Here is an 18,865-nt window from a genome sequence, read left to right as displayed (position 1 = left end):
TCTCTGCCCACAGTCTGACAAACAAAACCTGCGTCTATCTAGTATCGCTTGTTTATTTATTGTACTCAAAGCTCATTGCATTTAAAAAACATGCACCAGTAACTTGCGTAACAGTAAATAAGGACACTTCAAGGCGGAATTGTCTTCTTGTGAAATTTAAATGTACATTGGAAATATTCGACAACAATTGAAGGCAGCAAGAGGAATATTCCTGAACGCAGACACCACGTTGTATCTGATCTCAACAACAACAACAAAAAAGCTTTGTATTTTATGTCGGCCACTATCTTTCGAAATTTGCGATGATTTTAAGCGCAGTTTTAACCAAAACAGCATAAATAATAATAATCATCATATGTATTTGTGGTTTAGTTGTTATAGGTTAAAATCATAATCGAATGTTGTATGAGTTGTTTATAACGAGACAGTTACATAGACAAAAATTCTAAATATAATGGAGGGGCAGTTATAGAACAGATGCAATACAATTTTTTCTACAACTCCAAACTGCGTGGGTTTTCATGGTAGCCCGTTGTCCATTATGTAAGCCTTTGTTATTTGATGCAATAGCCTATAGAGGCAGGTTGCTACCCTGTGCTGGGGGTTTCACTATAAAAACATACTATGAACTACATTTCCCATAATACGTGAAAAGAAATTCTGTGGAATTGCTTAAGAGCTACAACTACGTGGATGAGCCTATCGCCGTTCAACCGCGCTTTATAGCGACTTACGTGTCGTTATGAGATCTGCTGTGTTGCGCAAACGCAGACACTGGGAACGGACTGCGAGTGTGTTTCAGACAGACTGAGCTGCGCGGCAAAAGAAGGGGGACACAAACAAAAACATGTGGCTGAGGCTGTGAGGAGACGGGTATGTGATTTCTTACAGACTTTTAAGATTGTGTGAAGATACGAGCTTAGAGTGACTCGGTGCTGCGGCATTATTGTGACGACGTGTTTAGCGTGAGTACTAGTTAAAGGCGTTATCCAAAAGGGGTGAGTTTACCTAGCTAGTTAACTAGCAGTTTGTTAGCTTGTTAGCGGTTTAGTCGTTATTCATCCAACTGGTTTCAAGCGGCTTGTATTAGTTTGTGTACACCTTCTGGCTCAGGTGAGTTCTGTACTTTATCTTGCCCATTTAACATCTTGCAAAACTAATGTTAATGATAGCAGCACCACTTAAGTAGCTAACGTGTACTTAACTTAGTAACATTGAATTAGCTTGTTAGCCTGTGTCAGCCAAACAGGCTAGTGAATGAATTCTGGGTACCGCTAGACGAGACGCGTTTGAGAGATTCCGGAGATGTTTCGGGGGATGGAAAGGAATCACGAAGATCAGACACGAGAAGGCTTTTTTTCTTTTTTCTTTTTTGCAGCTTTAAGTTGAATGTAGTTCATTAGCAGTGGGAGTGCCCCGCCCACTAGAGCGCCATATATCCCAGGTTAGCGGCACTGATGTAACCGCCTTATGTAACGAGTCAGGCTGTGGTCACTTTGATTACCGTGGGATGTTTCCAACGACACGACCACCTTAAGGACACTATACGAAGCTTTATAAACTATATAGAAAAAAAACATGATTTTGCTCACTGACAAGTGACACACTTGAAACTTTTAACACCTGGATGCTGTTTATTAGTAGCATAAGGTAAAACTGAAATTATTTTAAATTGAAAATTTCTTGTGCCAAATCACAAATGTTCAGTGTAAGTCTGTTAATTCTCACAAAATAGTACTAAGTAACATGGATTCTTTATCTTTATCTACGTGTTCATTCATTACCAAGAACGCACACACTAGTTTAATTTCACGCCATCTACATGCACCATCACAGATAATCATCAAAGGATATTGTGAATTAATCTGCTACTGAAAATAGTTTGGAACAATTGCACTGTTCCTCCTGTGTAAGTAGAACTACAGTGAGTAAGTGGCAAATTTAGTGTGTCTTTTTTCAATTGTCCTTTTTCTGCAACATCATTGTAGGGAACATCTGACTTGTGACTGACAAGTGGAAACCATGGGTTTGCACTCAGCCCAGAAGAAGCACTTCCCCCTGAGAGGGATTGACAGTGTGGTTCAACTGTTTGATGCTGAGCTCCATAAGCCTGAGCCAGACCTAGCCCTTCTTTCCTTGGTCCTGGGTTTTGTTGAGCACTTCCTGGCTGTGAACCGAGTAATCCCTATAAACGTTCCAGGAGTACGGTTTGAACCGCTGGAGCCGGACTGTCCCAACTCCTGCTTTCCCACAGTGGAGCTCGGGATGATCTCTGCACTGTACGAGCGCTTTACAGCCCAGATCCGAGGCGCAGTGGACCTGTCCCAGTACCGGAGGACTGCTGCGGGGTCCAGCAGGGAGCTTGTGAAGAAAGTGTCAGATGTGATTTGGAACAGTCTCAGTCGTTCATACTTCAAGGATCGTGCACACATCCAGTCCCTCTTTAGTCTCATCACTGGTATGATATTACTTATTATGCTGCAATGAGTTTTTATGAAGATGTTTGTTGAGTGGGTGTTATTAAATAAATGAAATTTTTAAAATTACATTTGAACCAGGCACCAAACTGGACAGCTCTGGGGTGGCGTTTGCAGTTGTGGCAGCATGTCAGGTTCTAGGTCTGAAAGACGTCCACCTCGCACTGTCTGAGGACCACGCTTGGGTGATTTTTGGTAAAGATGGTGAAGAGACTGCAGAAGTCACTTGGCATGGAAAGGGCAACGAGGACCGACGAGGACAAACAGTCACAGCAGGAGTCAGTGAGAAAGTGAGAAACACCTTCATCTTCCTCAAACAAAGATGAAATGCTCTCTCACCGCTTAAATATGTGTATAAGTACAAGTAACAATTATTCAAATTTGCTGCCAGTACCTGGTACTTTTCCTAACATATGTACATAACATCATACATAAATTCCTCAGCCAACAAAATGTATACTTATTCTGTATAACATGGTTGACAGGCCAAGGTTTCACTAATACAAGGAGCTGTAGTTACAGCATGTGTCATCCATCTATAAACACAGACCTTTGTGTTCTTAAGAAAACTGATAACCATAAGACATAAACGAATAATAAGCATGACCGAAGTGTGTCAGGTCCCTGTCCTGTGGAACTCCACCTAACCTTATCAATGTTACCTGGACTTGAGTAACCAGGTTACAAGTCAGCATTTTGGGACAGCTGGTTTTTGAAATCAGGGTCGAGGATGAGGGAAACCTGATGTCACGTTACCTTTCGGCTACGTGTATCTGCAGTTTTTCAATAAGCAGTTTTAAGTGCATTTAAACACTGTTCCTCAATTCCCAGATAAAGCTGATTTCTTTGAGTAACCCGGTTACTTACGTACAATAAGAGAGGCTCAAACTCTCCTGTGTTGTCCCATTTGTCTTCAGGCTGCTGTGAAAGCTGTTTACTGAGCATTTGTCACTGACATGTATGGTCATCAGCCCCTAAGTGCAGGGGTTTTTTTCCCTTAGGAGAAAGTGAAAAGTGTGTCCTGCTGGATTTTAATAGATGAAAGTAGTTCCACCTCAAAAAGTGGGATGATTGTTGTGGCCACATAGCACTTTTCCCCCCATTTTTCTCATTTTTTTCTTTTGTTCAGACAAAGTGACCTGAGCTACAATTATAAAAGCGGTTGTTTTTAATGTATTTAAATTTACATTTAGTAATTTTAGCAGACGGTTTTATCCGAAGCAACTTACGAGTGAGGTACAAGGCAGCAAAAATCTAAGTCGAGGAGAAAACATTGAAGCAAAGTCCTGTCGGAAATGTGTCTGCATTTCATGAGATGAAAGTGCAAGAAAGAGCAGAAAGGAAGTTTCTCAGAAAAAGGTGGCTTAAAATGAGTGGCATCAACTGTTGGTTAAGAAAACAATGTCTAATCTAGGTTCAAATCAACTAACCACAGCTTTACACCGAGACTGTAATTTTCATATTCACATGGCTGTAACTCTGTCTTGGGTGTGCTTGTGTGTTTTCTTTAGAGCTGGCTGTATCTGAAAGGTTCCTACATGAAATGTGATAGAAACATGGAGGTTGCCTTCATGGTTTGTGCCATTAACCCCTCACTGGACCTGCATACTGACAGCTCTGAGCTGCTGCAGCTACAGCAGGTGAGCTTCTGTTGTTGGTTTGTGACTCTGTCATTTTTAGTCTGTGTATTAATGCCTATTAACGTATTCTTTTCATGCAGTGTGGTGCTTAGAAAAGTATTATTCTGAATATTATCCGGACAGAATTTTGTACAGTCATGAAACACACACCATTCTCTCTGCTCTCTCCACACTGCCTGCAGATTTGTCACGTTTAAAGCCTTCTAGAGCCAGCGATTCATTAACAGTAGCTTAAAAGCAGCAACGCCACTGCAAACAGTGGTGGCTTCAGGGATTTGAAGGGGAGAGCAGCACATGAGATAAATATGACGTGACTGCTGTACTGATGGGTCACTTGATAAGAAGAAAGAAGAAATTACTGTATTTCCCAACAACATATCAGTGAGATGTCAAGTTTGCATCATCAGCATTTTTACCAGCTGTTTAAAAAAAACTATAAAAAATGTTTACAAAATTGGAAAACAAAAACAGTTTCTCTGCTATCAAGCTAATTGAAGATCCACTGTTGGAGAAATTATGGCAATTGTGAGACTGAAGAGTAACATAGCTTTTTGCAAACGCTGAACAGTCTAAGAAACAATCTTTCATAAAAAGCTTTTTCATGATCTGTCATGTATTATATTTCCTAATCTTTCTTTATATTTTTATTCTGCTGGAACAGAAACTCCTGTGGTTGTTGTATGAGCGAGGAGACCTGGACAGGTGAGATTGTGTTGGTGAATTTAAAAAAGAATGTGTACTGTTACTCACTTGCTACACATCCTCCTGCTTTGTATTATGTACTAGGTATCCCATGGCCATGGGCACCCTGGCAGACCTTGAGGACCAGGATCCAATTCCAGGCAAGGAGAACCCCCTTAACATCCACCAGAAGGCAAGTCTTTAAGGAGGGTTACACCCGACCACATTTGTATTTGAAACAGTGAGGGGTGCATGGTTCTGGGTATTTTTTAACTCAGAATTTAGATTCACATGTTGCGCATTTCCTCATAGACCAGGATGACTAATAGGAAATCATATTCCCTGGGTTTCTGTGTCGCCCCCCCGCCCTGTCTTTTAGGCTGTAACCTCTGCTCAGACGTACTACAACAACGAACACATCTACCCCTACATGTACCTGGCTGGTTTCCATTACAGACACAGGAACGTGCGGGAAGCGCTGAGGTCCTGGGCCGAGGCAGCTCAGGTCATGCAGGAGTGAGTTCATACACAGGGATGGAGAAGCTATGACTGGTTTCCCTGTCTCCGTTTGCACTTGCAGACAGAGCCACAGTACTGAATAGTTGAACCAGATAGAAAATGTTGATTGTTTTATTAACACGAGTCAGCAGAGTAAAGTAAGTTGAACCTATACTGATGGGATTGATATCAAACCTGGCTAAATATTTAAGGGCTGTCATCAGTAAGCTCCCACGTTTTCTGTTCTGCTTTTGGTAATGGAGGATCTAAAAATATAGATTTCCTATTTATTATTACTACATAAAAGTTATCTTACACATTTTATCTCCCAAATCTTTGAAATGTATTAAGACAGTGCTCTATGATTCATCTCTTAAAACCTGTGGAACGAGGGCTTTTCTCTCTCTCTCTCTCTCTCTCTCTCTCTCGCTCTCTCTCTCACACACACAGACACTGTGCCTTTAGTGACAATAGCAGAGATAACTAAGTGTTCAAAAGTGTCATTACTCTTCACTAGAGTCAATGCTGACAATGCTCATTGTAACAAGTCCATCACACATGAAGAGAAATGCAGTTGTTGGAGGAGGGGAATTAACTCGCTCTTTATTAGTGCATCAGGTCGAGGATCGGTATTCATGGAAAACCTATTCAGTTCTAATTTTCTCCAAACAAATCTGCAATTGTTGCTGTAGTAATATGTTGCATTTATTGTAGCTTTGATTGCATTTTTCTTAAAAGTTGAACATCATGTGCGTTGGTATGCTGGTGCTTACAGCAGGGAATCGTCCAACAACTGCACGTCCACCAGCAGCTGTTTCACCAGACAAACACAAGATGGCAGCAAATACACAGCAATCTTTCTCGCTTCTGACTGTGACTGCATGACACAATGTTAAAGAAGATTTAAAAAAACACATTTAACAGTAAATGTCCTTCAAAATCAGTATTGGGAAAAATTATTAATAATAATAACATAATAAAAATGATTATGTTTGCTTTGATTGAAATTTTCCTTTGACACATCCAGTACAGAGGAGCCCAGTTGCTTGGACTGGGTGTGGTGTCCAGCTCTGCATCCTCACACTCTCTCCCTCACTTTAAACCCACTGTTCACGACATACAGCTAAAAATACCAGCACTGACCCACCACATCACACATTCCCTCCTCATCCATCAGCTTCCTTTTCCTGTTGCCCCATTGTTCTTCACTTTTGCAGCCGTTCTCTCTATGCAGCAGCCACAAATAGGGCAAAGAGGAAAATGTGTGTACAAAGATGGAAATGTGTCTGCACAACAGTGAATTCTTTTTAGGGTTCACTTCTTCTCATGTCTAGACTGCTGTTGTCCCTTCCAACCCTACTGCAGCTTGTTCTTACACTATTCACCAAAATGTGTTTATAATAATATATAATCTGAACCTTATTCTGTGATTACAGTTGTGTTTGGTTACCCAGTAGAAACAAATAGGCATCTAAAAGAAAAAAAACCCAGGCAAGTCTTGCAGAGTGTCTGATCATGTCTTTTTCTTCTCATCTGCTCCTGCAGCTACAACTATTTTCGTGAGGATGAGGAGATCTACAAAGAGTTCTTTGACGTTGCAAACGATGTTATCCCCACTCTGCTGAAGGAGACTGCTGCTGCTGCCGAGAGTACTGGGGAGGGAGGAGAGGGGGGAGATGGAGCTGACAAGGTGAGAGCTCCCAGCCAGGAAGTGGCTCACAATTGAGTTCCTTTAGAGATATACATTTTTTTTTTTTTGGACATAAACTTGAAAAAATGTAACTTCTGGATATTTCATTGACAAAATCAGAAGATTATTGAGTCATAAAACATTATTGTCATCGTGCCAACATTTATGTTCCAGCCTGTGGTGATCAAGTTGTAATGATGCCACCTGATTTAGTTAATCAGTAGTTTAGGGACTTTCCTATTTGCCAGCTAACATTCCAGAGTAAGGGCATAAAGCCGCTGTGTGGCCGCTACCTTTTTGTTACTTTTGTATTTATCAGCTGTGAATGAGTGAAAGGGAGACAGGAAACATGAGGGCAGAGGTATGACATGCAGCCAAGGTCATCAAAGTTCACCACATGTTTATGTCGACTGAGAATTTATGTTAGTATTTTAAGAATAAAATAGAGCTTAAAGATAAAGGTTGGTGATTTGGGATATTTTTATTGTAAAAAAAAAACAAACATATCTGTAAATTCAGAACCTGAATTTCGAAATTGGCTACTGTCACATTTGTCATAAGGAATTCAAGTGTCACTGAGACTTGCTGATGTGAACATCGTACCTCTGTGGCACAGACGAATAACTGACTCCTTGTTGATGGGAAAATCACTGACTGTATTCTCTCCATAGCCAATTTAATTTTTATCTTAAATAAAAACAACTGACAAGTAGTTGACCGGTGGCAAAGAGTGATTGGTTGTTTAGGCTCGTTTACACATTTACTTCTACGCTTCTTTCTGGCTGCTGATTGGTGGATGAATTATGCTGCTGCCTCAAGTTCAAACACTGAACAGAGTCGCTCCAGGAGCCCGAGGCACAGGAGAAAATGTTATCTTATGGAAAAGAAGCCAAAGTCTGAACGGGAAAGGGGTGTTGAAGTCTCCGATTCTAGTGAGAAAATCGCTAAGCCGACAGCACTGTGACTCCGACCACCTGCCATTTTGTTTGCAATCCATTCAGTGTGCATCTCCACTTAAATTTGTATCACCGTTAGTTTGAAAATAAGTTCACGAAATAAAGATATTTTCCTGTCACTCATATTGCCTTCTTCAGGACCCCCCCAAACAAGCAGCAGCCTTCTCAGCACTCCAGGACCCAGAATGCTTTGCCCACCTGCTGCGCTTTTACGATGGCATCTGCAAATGGGAAGAGGGCAGTCCTACGCCGGTCTTGCACGTGGGCTGGGCCACGTACCTGGTCCAGTCTCTGAGCCGCTTTGATGCTCAGGTGAGAAAACCCAGAATAGCTCAGTGTTTGAAGATCAGCATCAAATGTCTGCAGGAAGCAGACCCCTTGATGCTCTGTAGCTAAACATCGATTTGTTCTCTGACCCCAAAGGTGCGCCAGAAGGTGTCAATCATCACCAAAGAGCCAGAGTCCCACGATGATGATGACCAATCTAGCGACGACCCCCGGGAGGGCCGAAGACGAGGCCCCAGGAGGGAGTCCAAGCTGGAGGAGCAGAACTCTCCTCTTCCCGCTGCTCCCAGCTCCCCACTCACTCAGCCAGCAGCAGCATCTCAGCCCAAAAAGGTGGGGGAGGGAGGGGGGCGTCGCCGCTCCTCCCAGAGCCTGCGCTCTGGCGATGCCGAAGGAAAACCCAAATCCCCCAGTCCGGACCCCTCCTCTTCACCCTCATCCCAGCGGCAGATGTCCCCCTCCCCAGCTGGTCCTGTTGTGGTCTTTCAGAGTGAGAAGATGAAGGGGATGAAGGAGCTGCTATGTGCAGCCAAGGTGAACTCCAGTGCCATCAAGCTGCAGCTCACAGCCCAGTCCCAGGTCCAGATGAAGAGACAGAAGAGCACACCAGCCGGGGATTATTCCATGTCCTTCATGAAGCGCCAGCGCAAATCCCTCTAGACATGTTGATTGTTACGGACGAGGTGTTTAGAGACTTTGTACGTCATACTGTGAACAGCAACACGGACCCCCGGTTAACCTCACTTTTGTGTGTGTGAAGCTTTTTACCAGTGTTTTCATCCAGGTGTTATTTTCAGTCAACATCCTCATAGTTCCTAGCAGTACGTTTGACTTGTACAGATGCTGTTGGATTTCAAGTCACAAGTCAGGTTTGAACTGAAGGAGTGAACATTTCATTCTGTTTAATTGACAAACATGAATTTGTGAGGATCTGTGTTGTCTTGATATAGATTGTAACATTCACTCATCACTAATTTGTGATTGGCAGCCACTTGCGATTAACTTGTCATTGACTTCTATCTGGATGTTTGAAGCCAAAGTAATGAGGACGACCAGAATTTAACATACAGACCTGTAAATATCAACTTGTACTATTAGGAACCTGTTCATGACTGAAGTCCTGGAAGTGATTAATTTAGGATAGTTACTGTGTAACATTGTTCACTTCTTCTCTATCGACAGCTTCTTTTTTGCTAGCTCCATGTTGCCTTACGTTGCCTTTGTTCTTTTCTAAAGTAGGTGGCCTTTAGTTTGCAGAATAGCTGAGCTGGGCCTATTTCTAATTAGAGGAAACCAGAATGACCATGCACTGTTGAGACAGAGTCATATTAGGTGGCCCTGCTAAATCCTATTTGCTTGATGACTCGTGGTTTTTGTTCTTGTTTTGTATCTGCGAGTAATAAAGACCTGATGGAAATAGAATGTGATGAGGTCTAATGATGTGTAGTTGGTAATTCACAGCACAAGTGCACAGGTGACTGAGGGGAACACTGAAAAAAATGCTGATCTGGTTTAGCTAGTACTGCAGTGGAAGGTCTGTTATAGAGAGAAATCCATTTTGACATTTAAAATAAACCCTGAAGTCTTTAAAACCATAAGTTAGTTTCATTTTTTCTCACAATAATTTTATAGTCTCTTGTGTGCCTGGAGCTACATGTGTGACCCCCCCCCCCCCCCCCCATCTCCAGCCAGCAGCATGGGCTACTGGACAAATCTTAAAATGATGAAATCCCCTCACTAAGGTCTGTGAATATAAAAACCTTTGTTTTAGGAAAAATATTTCAGTGTATGAACAACACTAACGCTCAATGAGGCAAATTTAGTTTGACATTCACAGGTGAAAGTGATCAGTGGATGCAGTTTATTGTTGGTTTTAGTCATTTGATGAGATTTGTTGACAGTAACAAAAATATAACCATTTTTCATCCATTTCAAGGAACTGAACATAAATGTTTCACTTTTTAAAAAGATTGTTCAGTTTTTCTCTGTCAGGAGAGTAGCACGGACACGTGCACGTGATAAAATGTTGACAGACTTTTTTTTGCAGTGTGGAATCTCTCTGCTCATGCGTGATTTGACTCCGCTGCCCGGGACTCACACAAACACGCGCACAAGACGCTTGGAGCGTGTCAGTGAAGGCGGAGTTGTGTCAGTGGCTACTTGTGCTGTTCTGCGAGTCTGATCCATTTTTCAGTAATTAGTCAGCTTCAATTAGCCTTTATAACGCAGAGGACTCCGCTGCTGCTGCTGCTGCTGCTTCGTCCTCCCACAACAGCAGCTCAGATGTGGAAGTAAAAAAAAATTAAAAAAAAAAAAAAAACACCCGCCAGGCCCAGCCGCAGCACCCAGAGGGGGTCTCCCAGCATGGACAGGATAGGGGTGTCCTTCTTGGATCCTTTGCAAGACTACGAGTTAATTCACCGGATTGGGTGCGGCACCTATGGAGATGTGTTCAAGGTGAGTGAAAACGCTTCCTCGTGTGTTCACCACGGCGCTGACGCAAAGCAAGAAAGCAAGTCTCCATCGGGACCTGTCACTTCATGAGCGAAGATTCTCCAGCACGTCTGTCTTTCACCTCCTGTCTTTTAGGTCAAAGTCTCTGAAAATGTTCTGTTATTTGTGTGTGAGGCGTTTAACGGCGACAGGAAAGAAAGGGAATCAATTCTTTTCACAAAACGCATTTCCTCTCTTATCATCGAATGTATGATGTTAAAAAATGGTGTAAGAGAAACGTAGCCGGGATGAAAGATCGGTGTGTGTGTGTGTCGTCATTAGCCCATAAAAAAAACATTTAACCCTGTGTCCATCAGTGTGAGCCTGTTGCATCTGTGGTGCCACAGGTTTATGCTGTTTTCATAGCTGTGGGCAACATGGAGGAAATCTGAGCTCTGTTTTCCCTTAGCGGTGTGTGTGTGGTAAAATAAACACTCAGTCCACTGACACGTTTATATGTCATCATGCAGCTCACTTCACTTGATGATTTGGGCGCCAGGATGCAAACATCCTGTGCTGTGAACCCACCCTGGTGTCTTGTGCATCCTGTGTATTGTTTCTTTTTTTTTTTTTTACTCCCCAGTCAATATGGCCAGAGTTCACAATTTAGTAGCGGGACAGAAAAATATGTATGTTTGTTTTTTAAAAGTTTTTTTTATAAATTGCAGAGTTAGGAAAATTAATGAGGAGAGTGTTGGTTGATGTTGAGGATCAGAGAGAAAAAAATAGTTCCAGTACCTTCAGTGCTGCTCTCCTCTGTGTTTGCATGCAGGTGATCATTTAACACTGTTATCATCATAAAGGCTTCAGTTTCGTATTGATGCTCTAAACATAGAAAATATTTCAGAAGCAGAGAAACCCAGTGAGAGCTAAACAAAGTCCAGGCTGTGTCTTCTTACTGAAGATGTCCTTTAGATTCTAAACCTTTAAAAAGTATAACTATCAGTATTTGCTACTGCACATTGTAGCTTTGAGCAAATACCGGAGGAAAGAATGTATTTGTTGAGCTCCATCCACATTTTCTTGAGCTACTTTTACGGCTTCTTGTGTCCCCTACTGAGTCTTTGCCCCGATAACTGCAGTGTGGCAAACGGAAGTGACATGTTTTCGCTTTATTTTCAGTGGTTTGTTGTTAGCGAGCGTGTCAGTCGGTGCAGCAGCAGGTCCTGACATTGCTCCACCTCAAGAGCGTGTTTGATGATTCCTTTTGGACTTGTTGATTCCTGTCTTCAGTTGTTTATTTCTTCAAGCCAAATCTCAAACATTTCATGCGTTTAAGTGTGAGAGATATGAATCTCTTCAGTCCCTGTGACAGCTTCTCTAAATCCTGACTAAGGAGCTTCAGTACTCATCACTGCCATTTGTATTTAGTTTGGAGGAAAAAAAACTTCTAATTGTGATAAGATTGTGTCATGTGAGTTAGTGGGTTGAGGCTGAGCACTTGAAAACAAACAAAAAAAATAAGTGGGGGAAGAAAAGCGACAGACCTCTGTAGCTCCTTCTAGGACACATTAGCTTCTACTACCAATAACCCACTGCTGGATGTTTTATTGCATTGTGGGTAACGTAGGCAGCAGGCAGACAGGTTTGTTGGCAGGTTTGGGTAAGGTGAGCGCCATCTGTGAAGGGTATCGACCATTTGACTGTTAGCGTTTTCGAAAAACACGTACGATCTGTCCAGTCCCTGAATGCCTCACGCCGAGCTGGCTGGGGGGACATCTGTCACATTACACAAATCATCAGCTTCCCTGTTACTGTAAATATATATCGATCACAAAAGTGGCACCTAAAAAATAAGCGTTAACACCAACACTGACTTAAGTTTTATTAAAATGAGTAATGGTCAGCTGACTCGGCCATTACACCATATTTGGACACAACGCTTGGACATACTGCAGCCTCTGCACACTTGTGAACAGTACAGTACAGTAACGGACAATGGCGCATTATGAGCTCCCGCGGCGGCTGCTGCTGCTGCTGGTGGGTTTGGTAGATCTGCAAATGCAGAAGGCAAAGGAGAAACCTCTGGACATGTGACTGTGTGGGCTTTCGCTGGACTCTCATTACACTGCTGCTATTCAGAGGCAACTCAGCTTTGGCCTTATGGGAGTGTGTGTCCCTCTCTTTACTTTTGATCCGTGTCCTCCTGTGGCTCTGACTCGAACAGAAGCTTTTAAGTTCTTAAAAGTTTGGTGGAGTCACCTCAGACTCTTAAGTTACTATCTGCCAGTATCTACTGTAAATTGACACAAAAGACCGGTCAATGATTTTTAAATGAGTAAATCCCCTATAGGATTAGAACAATCTTCTTAAAGTGAAGGCAATTCTCTGCTTTTTTTTCATATTCTCTTTATGATTATTATATTGTGTTTTCCTGGTCATAGGGAGTGTGCGAGTGGCTTTGTGGTCAACATTGTGCTTAAAAGCTTTTTCTTGGACATTTAATTTCAACATCATGGGGATCATCTGCTCTCGTGTGCCTCCATCCTGCACGTCAGAGTAAAACACTTGTTGGACGGTTCACTTACAAATTTTACCAGGTGTTATTCACATTCATGACATGGAATTAACATTTGACAATGTTATATTGTGTTCAGGTTATATATTTACTGTAACTGTCGCATGGTCGTTCTAAATAGGTTGGGGGACATTGTTTTTGCTTTGGTGCATGAGATATTCTTCATTACATATGCACATGTTCTAACAGCTCCAGGTTCCTGCAGCTGTTTTCGGTGGAAACGGGAAGAATTTCTGGTAAACACCAGGACTTATAAATGTAGGTGGAGAGATCAGTGCCATTAGTCATTTCTTACAGGAAAACACAATGTCTGTTTATATCTTTTTTTTTTCTTTTTTTTGTCTCTTTAGAACGTTATCTCCATTGTGTCCAGTATATTAGCAGCAAATGAAGCCTCTGGTTGGAAAGCTTTGATCTTTGATTCATATTAAATGCCACTAAAAGCTGACAGGAGCAGTTTATCGCATGTTGAAGGAGCCTCTGGCCGCATACATCAGCCATTTGTGGCCATGATGGATCTTGACATACAGTCTTAAAGGAGGATGGGGTTCTGCTCGTTTGTGTTAAAAGCCGATGGCCTGGACATAAAGTGGGGAGAGACCGTAGCTGCAGAGTTGCAAACTGTATTAATACGGAGTTCTGGAGGTGAATTCCTGAGCTCAGCTTGTAATTCTGTGTGTGTGTTCATACATTCTTCTGCTGAAACAAACTCGGAATAAGTCACACACTGTTGCAGATTTTTGTGTGAGGAAGTGAATTTCATGTCGAAATGAGTTATAAATGTCAGACTAAGAATAAATGTCTGTAATTATGACAGAAACAGTAAAAATGCACTAAAATAACGGCCTTGCTTTTGTCCTTTTATCAGTCAGGTTACAGTTGAGATGGAAATGACATTGAATCCAAGTGGACGCTTGTTCAGGATGTATCGTCATTCTCCAGGCCTCTTTGAGAGATTGCATTCATGAGACTGGGATAAATGTGAAGCCACAGTGACCTTGACCTTTTGAGCACCAAAATCGAACCAGTTTATCTCTGAATTCAAATGGATGTTTTTGCCAAATTTATAGAAATTTCCTCAAGGTGCTTTCGACATAAGAATCCATAAATGTGTTGTGACGGAAATGAGAAAACAGTGTTTCCCTGTGTTCTTGATTTTAAGCAGCTGCTAAATGGGACCTACTACACCTGGACAAGCCACATGTGCATGTGGACATTTTTTTTAGATTCTGAGTTACTGATCTCTGATAAAAGAACACATTTGCACTGATTAGTCTGAACACTCTTTTACAAAACAGCAAAAAGTAAGAACATTTATTGGCTGATTTCTGTTGCAGATCATTTGGGGTTTTTTAGTTTGAACTGTGAACAACATGCACACGATGTGGAACAGTTATGTGGTGCACAAACTGTTTTTAATTGACATCAGTATCTCTGATGTCTCGTTACTGGTCAGCCAGTGCATCAATACTGATCCATCTGCAACTAACAAATGTCACCCACCATAATCACAATGGCCCGTAAAGCTCCGTCTCTGCTTTTACCTAAAACGATCAGCAGATGTGTTCCAGAATTCTGATTTGTCTGATTACATGCTAGTGCTGACTGCAAATCACTACAAAGTTGTGAACTCTTCTCTCTGACACACACATGCAACACAACCTGCAGAATCTCTGCAGGGGACTAAATCTGAGTTATGCTGTGACTGTAACTGTAACCAAACAGCAGCCACTGCGGCCCCCTCACCTTGCTACGTTGAAATGTTTCTTGCTTTCTTCAAAATTCACACATTTGGACTGAAAGTGCAGACTACAAACACACAGCCACGTCTCACACCTTGCATCAACAGCCAGGTTTCAGTTTTTGCTTCCACTTCAGTGGCCGGTCCATGCCCTGCACCTGCATGTGCATCGAATAGTAGATGGGGGTGGTCTCATTATGAATAAATTATGGATTGGTCAGAGATAGTATATCGTGTCTGACTCGCAGAGAGCCACTTTCGAAAGCCTCAAAGAGCTGCGACGTTTCCGCTCTCTCCCTCGCGTTCGTACGTTATGCTCAGCGGCTGTTATTTCAGGCTCGGCTCTGTTAAAAAAAAGTCTCTCAGAGACGTTACTATCACTGCAGTCACAGGAAGTCCTGTGGTCGAACAGGAAAGAAAACAGGAAGAGAATGCAGCTGAGAAACGGCTTGTGTTGAGGTAACCTGCTTATCTCATTGGGTGCTGCCTCCTCGGTTGTGGATAGGCCCCAGTAGAAAACGGTCCACGTGACGTCAGTGGGGATGGTGAATGGCGATGACTGATGTTCCCAGTAGTAATCAAGGAAGTTGACACATGGCATAGCTGATTTGAAACAACATCCTCTTTCACCTCTGCTGTACTTGGGCTACATGGTTTTCCTGGCTAGGTTTTTATTGGGCTCGTTTCCCCTTCAGCTGTGTTCGACTTCAGTATTAAAAAATGTGGCCACCGCTGGATTTTTCTCTGTAAACAAACTGCTTAGGCTCCTACTATCTTTAGAATCTGAGCTTTGTGTTTTCCACCTGTAAATGAAAAGCCCCCTCACACTAAAGCACTAAATATAGATTCATCCGCTGCCGAAACTAGGACCCAGCGTAGTCGTAGTTTCTTCCTGCTTAAAAAAAAAAAACTGTTGCTCAAAATTACAGTGAGCGGCTATTTCAGGAAATCGCTGATCATTTGAAAAATAAAACTATATTTGTGAACTGGAAAAGATTTACACAAAACTAATACATTGTTGATTTCACATTATTAGAAAAAGTTGAATTAAACAAGCACAGCGCGGTGGTGGAGTGGTTAGTTTGCATGTGTTTCCTCCAGCAGTGTCTCTAAATTGCCTGTAGATGTGACTGTGAGAGTGAATGGTTGTCTGTCTGTAGGTGACTCTCTTTGTTGGCCCTGACTGGAGACCTGTCTAGGGTGGGCCCCACCTCTCACTCAATGACAGCTGGGGTCCAGCCAGGATGAGCGGTTCCAGATGATTGATGGATGGATAAACCCAACCCAACACTGTGCTTGACTTTAAATGCGGCCACATTGCTTTGAGGGCCGTGGAATCTAATGATAGTGATGCTGATTGATTCATCAGTCTGCTGTGTTCTTCTAGTAGATGATAGATGATAATTTTAAAGAGAATTTGAAGTTGTGTCAGTTCATCATGTGATTTCTGTTCCTGTATCTCTTTAATTTGGCTCATCAGTTGCTTAAATTGTTTTGGACGAAGAGGAACCTGGAGAAATTTAAATTGGAACATTTGAAAAATCGAATATTGATAAATAATGACATGACAATAATGATAATGGTTTTTCCAGATCTGCTAATTCGAGTACAGTCATGCTCATAGATTTAAGACCGTGACCTTCTGTGGCAACAGTTTTTAGTAGTATGACAAAGTCAGGAAACCTAACTCACTGCCAGAGAAGCAGGGGAATCCTCACAAGACAACAGTTAACTTGGCAGTTAACTTGTAGATTCACTCACTATTATTAGATGTTTAATTTAGACACACACACCATCACAGATGCTGGTTTTTGATGTGTGCACTCTTAACAAATCCGACAATTCCTCTCCTCATTAGCACGCAGGACACCGTGTTCATGATTTCATAAAAGAAACTAGACTCCTCGGACAACTGGACAGTTTTTTTTCGCTTCACCTCAGTCTAGTTCAAATGAGGCAGCAGAGTTTCTCTGTCTTTCTGGTGCCGTTTAAACATTTGTGGATGCAGTGACAAAATGTTTTTGAAACAGAATTTTTAGATTGTGTTAATTATGAATTGTAGATGATAAAATCCCCAAATTATTTGCAGTTTTACCTTGAGAAATGTTATTCTCAAGTAGTTGAAACAATTGTCTACAGGGTAAATCAATACAAGTGCATGTTTTTTAGTTATTAAAATTAAAATTAGTTTTTAAGTGCATTTTTTTTGAAAATCGAGCATGTTTTTGAGTATTGGTGTGTTAATAATAAGCCTTGAAGTTTGTGCCACTAACCTAAAAGCATCCAAGTCGAAACAAAGTACTGTAGTGATATTGAACTGTCTATAGAACATGTTCCGTATTTTTGGTGTCTGCAACCGAAACCAAAGTTCTGAGGCTAATGAAATGTAAAAACGTTCAAAATACTTGTGGTCATCACAGCTGGTCTGAAAATCTTGTAGCTGTGGTCTGTAGTCCCCACTACCACTGCGATGGTGGTGTTGGTGTAGGGTCATCCAGCATGTCCTCTTAGGGCCATGTTGAAAGGGGGTTGTAGGTATTCAGGTGTGTATGACGTTCTAGTCAGGAAATAGTCCCATTTCCCCCTTGTTGAAATGTTGTCAGGGAGGAGGTAGAAGTCATGCTGCTTCTCTCACTGCCCTTTAACCATTAATCATCTTTTATTGTATTTATTTATACAAGAACTGTGTGTGTGTCATTTCAACTTAAAAAGCACATGTTCAACTTGTATCCTGTAGTTGTTGGTGGGAGGGATGAGTTCATCTATTTGAACAATATTAAACGTCCCTCTGTATTTCCTCTATTAAAATCTTTTTGCTTCTAGCTCAAAAGCTCCTTTAGATGACACAATCTGATGTTTGGAGATCTGAAATCATCTGGAGGTGTTTTTCAGCTAGAGGCAGAGATGGCTTGATGTAGGATGGAAAAGGATGATGCAAAATACCTTTTCTTCAAGTAGGGAACTGAAGTTTTGAGGTAATTGCACTTTTTATGCGTCTACTCGAGAACCATTCAGAGTGAAATATGCTTTTTACTCAACAGCTATTCTCATAAACTGATGATGAGATACATTGTTAATATTAAACCAGCACCTTCTGTTCTTAAAAAACTAGCAGTGTCAGGTTGATGCTTCTTATAATTTTCCAGATGTCTGAGTTTTTTGCCAAAAATGAAGGCATCAGACCTCTGCAGCACTGACTACAATTCTGATGTTTTCAGAACATTTAAAAACCTTTTTGATGTATTAAGAGGCCAATAATAATAATAATAATAATAATAATAATAGCGTTATTTGAAAAGCACTCATCAAAGTACAAAGTGCTGTACATTTAAAAATGGAAAAAGAATCAGGGTAAAACTAAAATCAAAACTTCGATTTAACCCCTAGAATGAAAACCACCACTTTTTACTGCAAGTGTTTCTGGAAGTAGAACTTTTTTGACAATTCTGCTTTGCATTTACTGACTTAATAACTTTTACTCTTACAATTTGTGTATTATTCTATTGGCCTTTTTAACTTAATGGGCTATTTCAACTTTCTATGCTTCAAGTTTGGGGGGAAAGAATAATGAAGGAGATTAACCTTCGCTCAGCTTTCTATATATTATAAAATATCTGTTTGCATCCTATTGAAACACTCCTTCAGACAACATCATCTCTGACATCAGGACGTTTTATTTGATGTCATCTTGAGTTTTGAACAAAAAGGTCGACCGAAACTTCATCCATAAATGAGCATGATATCAAATTAAAAGTGATAAAATTAAATAGAAGTGAATTAATGTATTTAATATGTTCTGCCCCTTTTAGGCTCGTAACATCAGGACGTCTGAACTGGCAGCTATCAAGATCGTCAAGCTGGACCCCGGTATGTTACATAATTGGGG

At 41.4% G+C, this 18,865-nt stretch overlaps 2 protein-coding genes across 10 annotated transcripts in view; both read left to right on the top strand.

The window, feature by feature from the left end:
- Window positions 1-503: 503 nt before the first annotated feature.
- On the top strand, window positions 504-9,649 carry men1 (multiple endocrine neoplasia I). 2 transcript variants are annotated; one of them, XM_067524137.1, is made up of 10 exons: window positions 504-873; window positions 1,989-2,458; window positions 2,559-2,767; window positions 3,989-4,117; window positions 4,779-4,819; window positions 4,904-4,991; window positions 5,178-5,314; window positions 6,842-6,986; window positions 8,081-8,254; window positions 8,366-9,649. In XM_067524137.1, exons 2-10 carry the CDS (start codon window positions 2,023-2,025, stop codon window positions 8,885-8,887), a joined length of 1,881 nt encoding a protein of 626 aa, XP_067380238.1. In that variant the 5' UTR covers window positions 504-873; window positions 1,989-2,022; the 3' UTR covers window positions 8,888-9,649. The 2 variants fall into 2 exon arrangements, with proteins under 2 accessions (XP_067380238.1, XP_067380239.1); XM_067524138.1 differs by lacking the exon at window positions 504-873 and adding an exon at window positions 1,093-1,113.
- A 668-nt stretch (window positions 9,650-10,317) lies between these two features.
- Window positions 10,318-18,865, top strand: part of map4k2 (mitogen-activated protein kinase kinase kinase kinase 2) — a 33,927-nt gene continuing 25,379 nt past the window's right edge. For 4 of the 8 annotated variants that reach the window (XM_067524131.1, XM_067524127.1, XM_067524130.1 and 1 more), the window contains exons 1-2: window positions 10,318-10,684; window positions 18,789-18,846. In XM_067524131.1, the coding sequence (XP_067380232.1) occupies window positions 10,592-10,684; window positions 18,789-18,846 (151 nt within the window). In that variant the 5' untranslated portion in view covers window positions 10,318-10,591. The remainder of the gene's footprint in view (window positions 10,685-18,788; window positions 18,847-18,865) is intronic. The other 4 variants (XM_067524133.1, XM_067524129.1, XM_067524132.1 and 1 more) reach the window with 1 other exon arrangement.

The sequence above is a fragment of the Channa argus genome, chromosome 12 (assembly GCF_033026475.1).
Source record: "Channa argus isolate prfri chromosome 12, Channa argus male v1.0, whole genome shotgun sequence".
NCBI classification, from domain to species: domain Eukaryota; kingdom Metazoa; phylum Chordata; class Actinopteri; order Anabantiformes; family Channidae; genus Channa; species Channa argus.
This window is presented reverse-complemented; position numbering and strand designations above follow the sequence as displayed.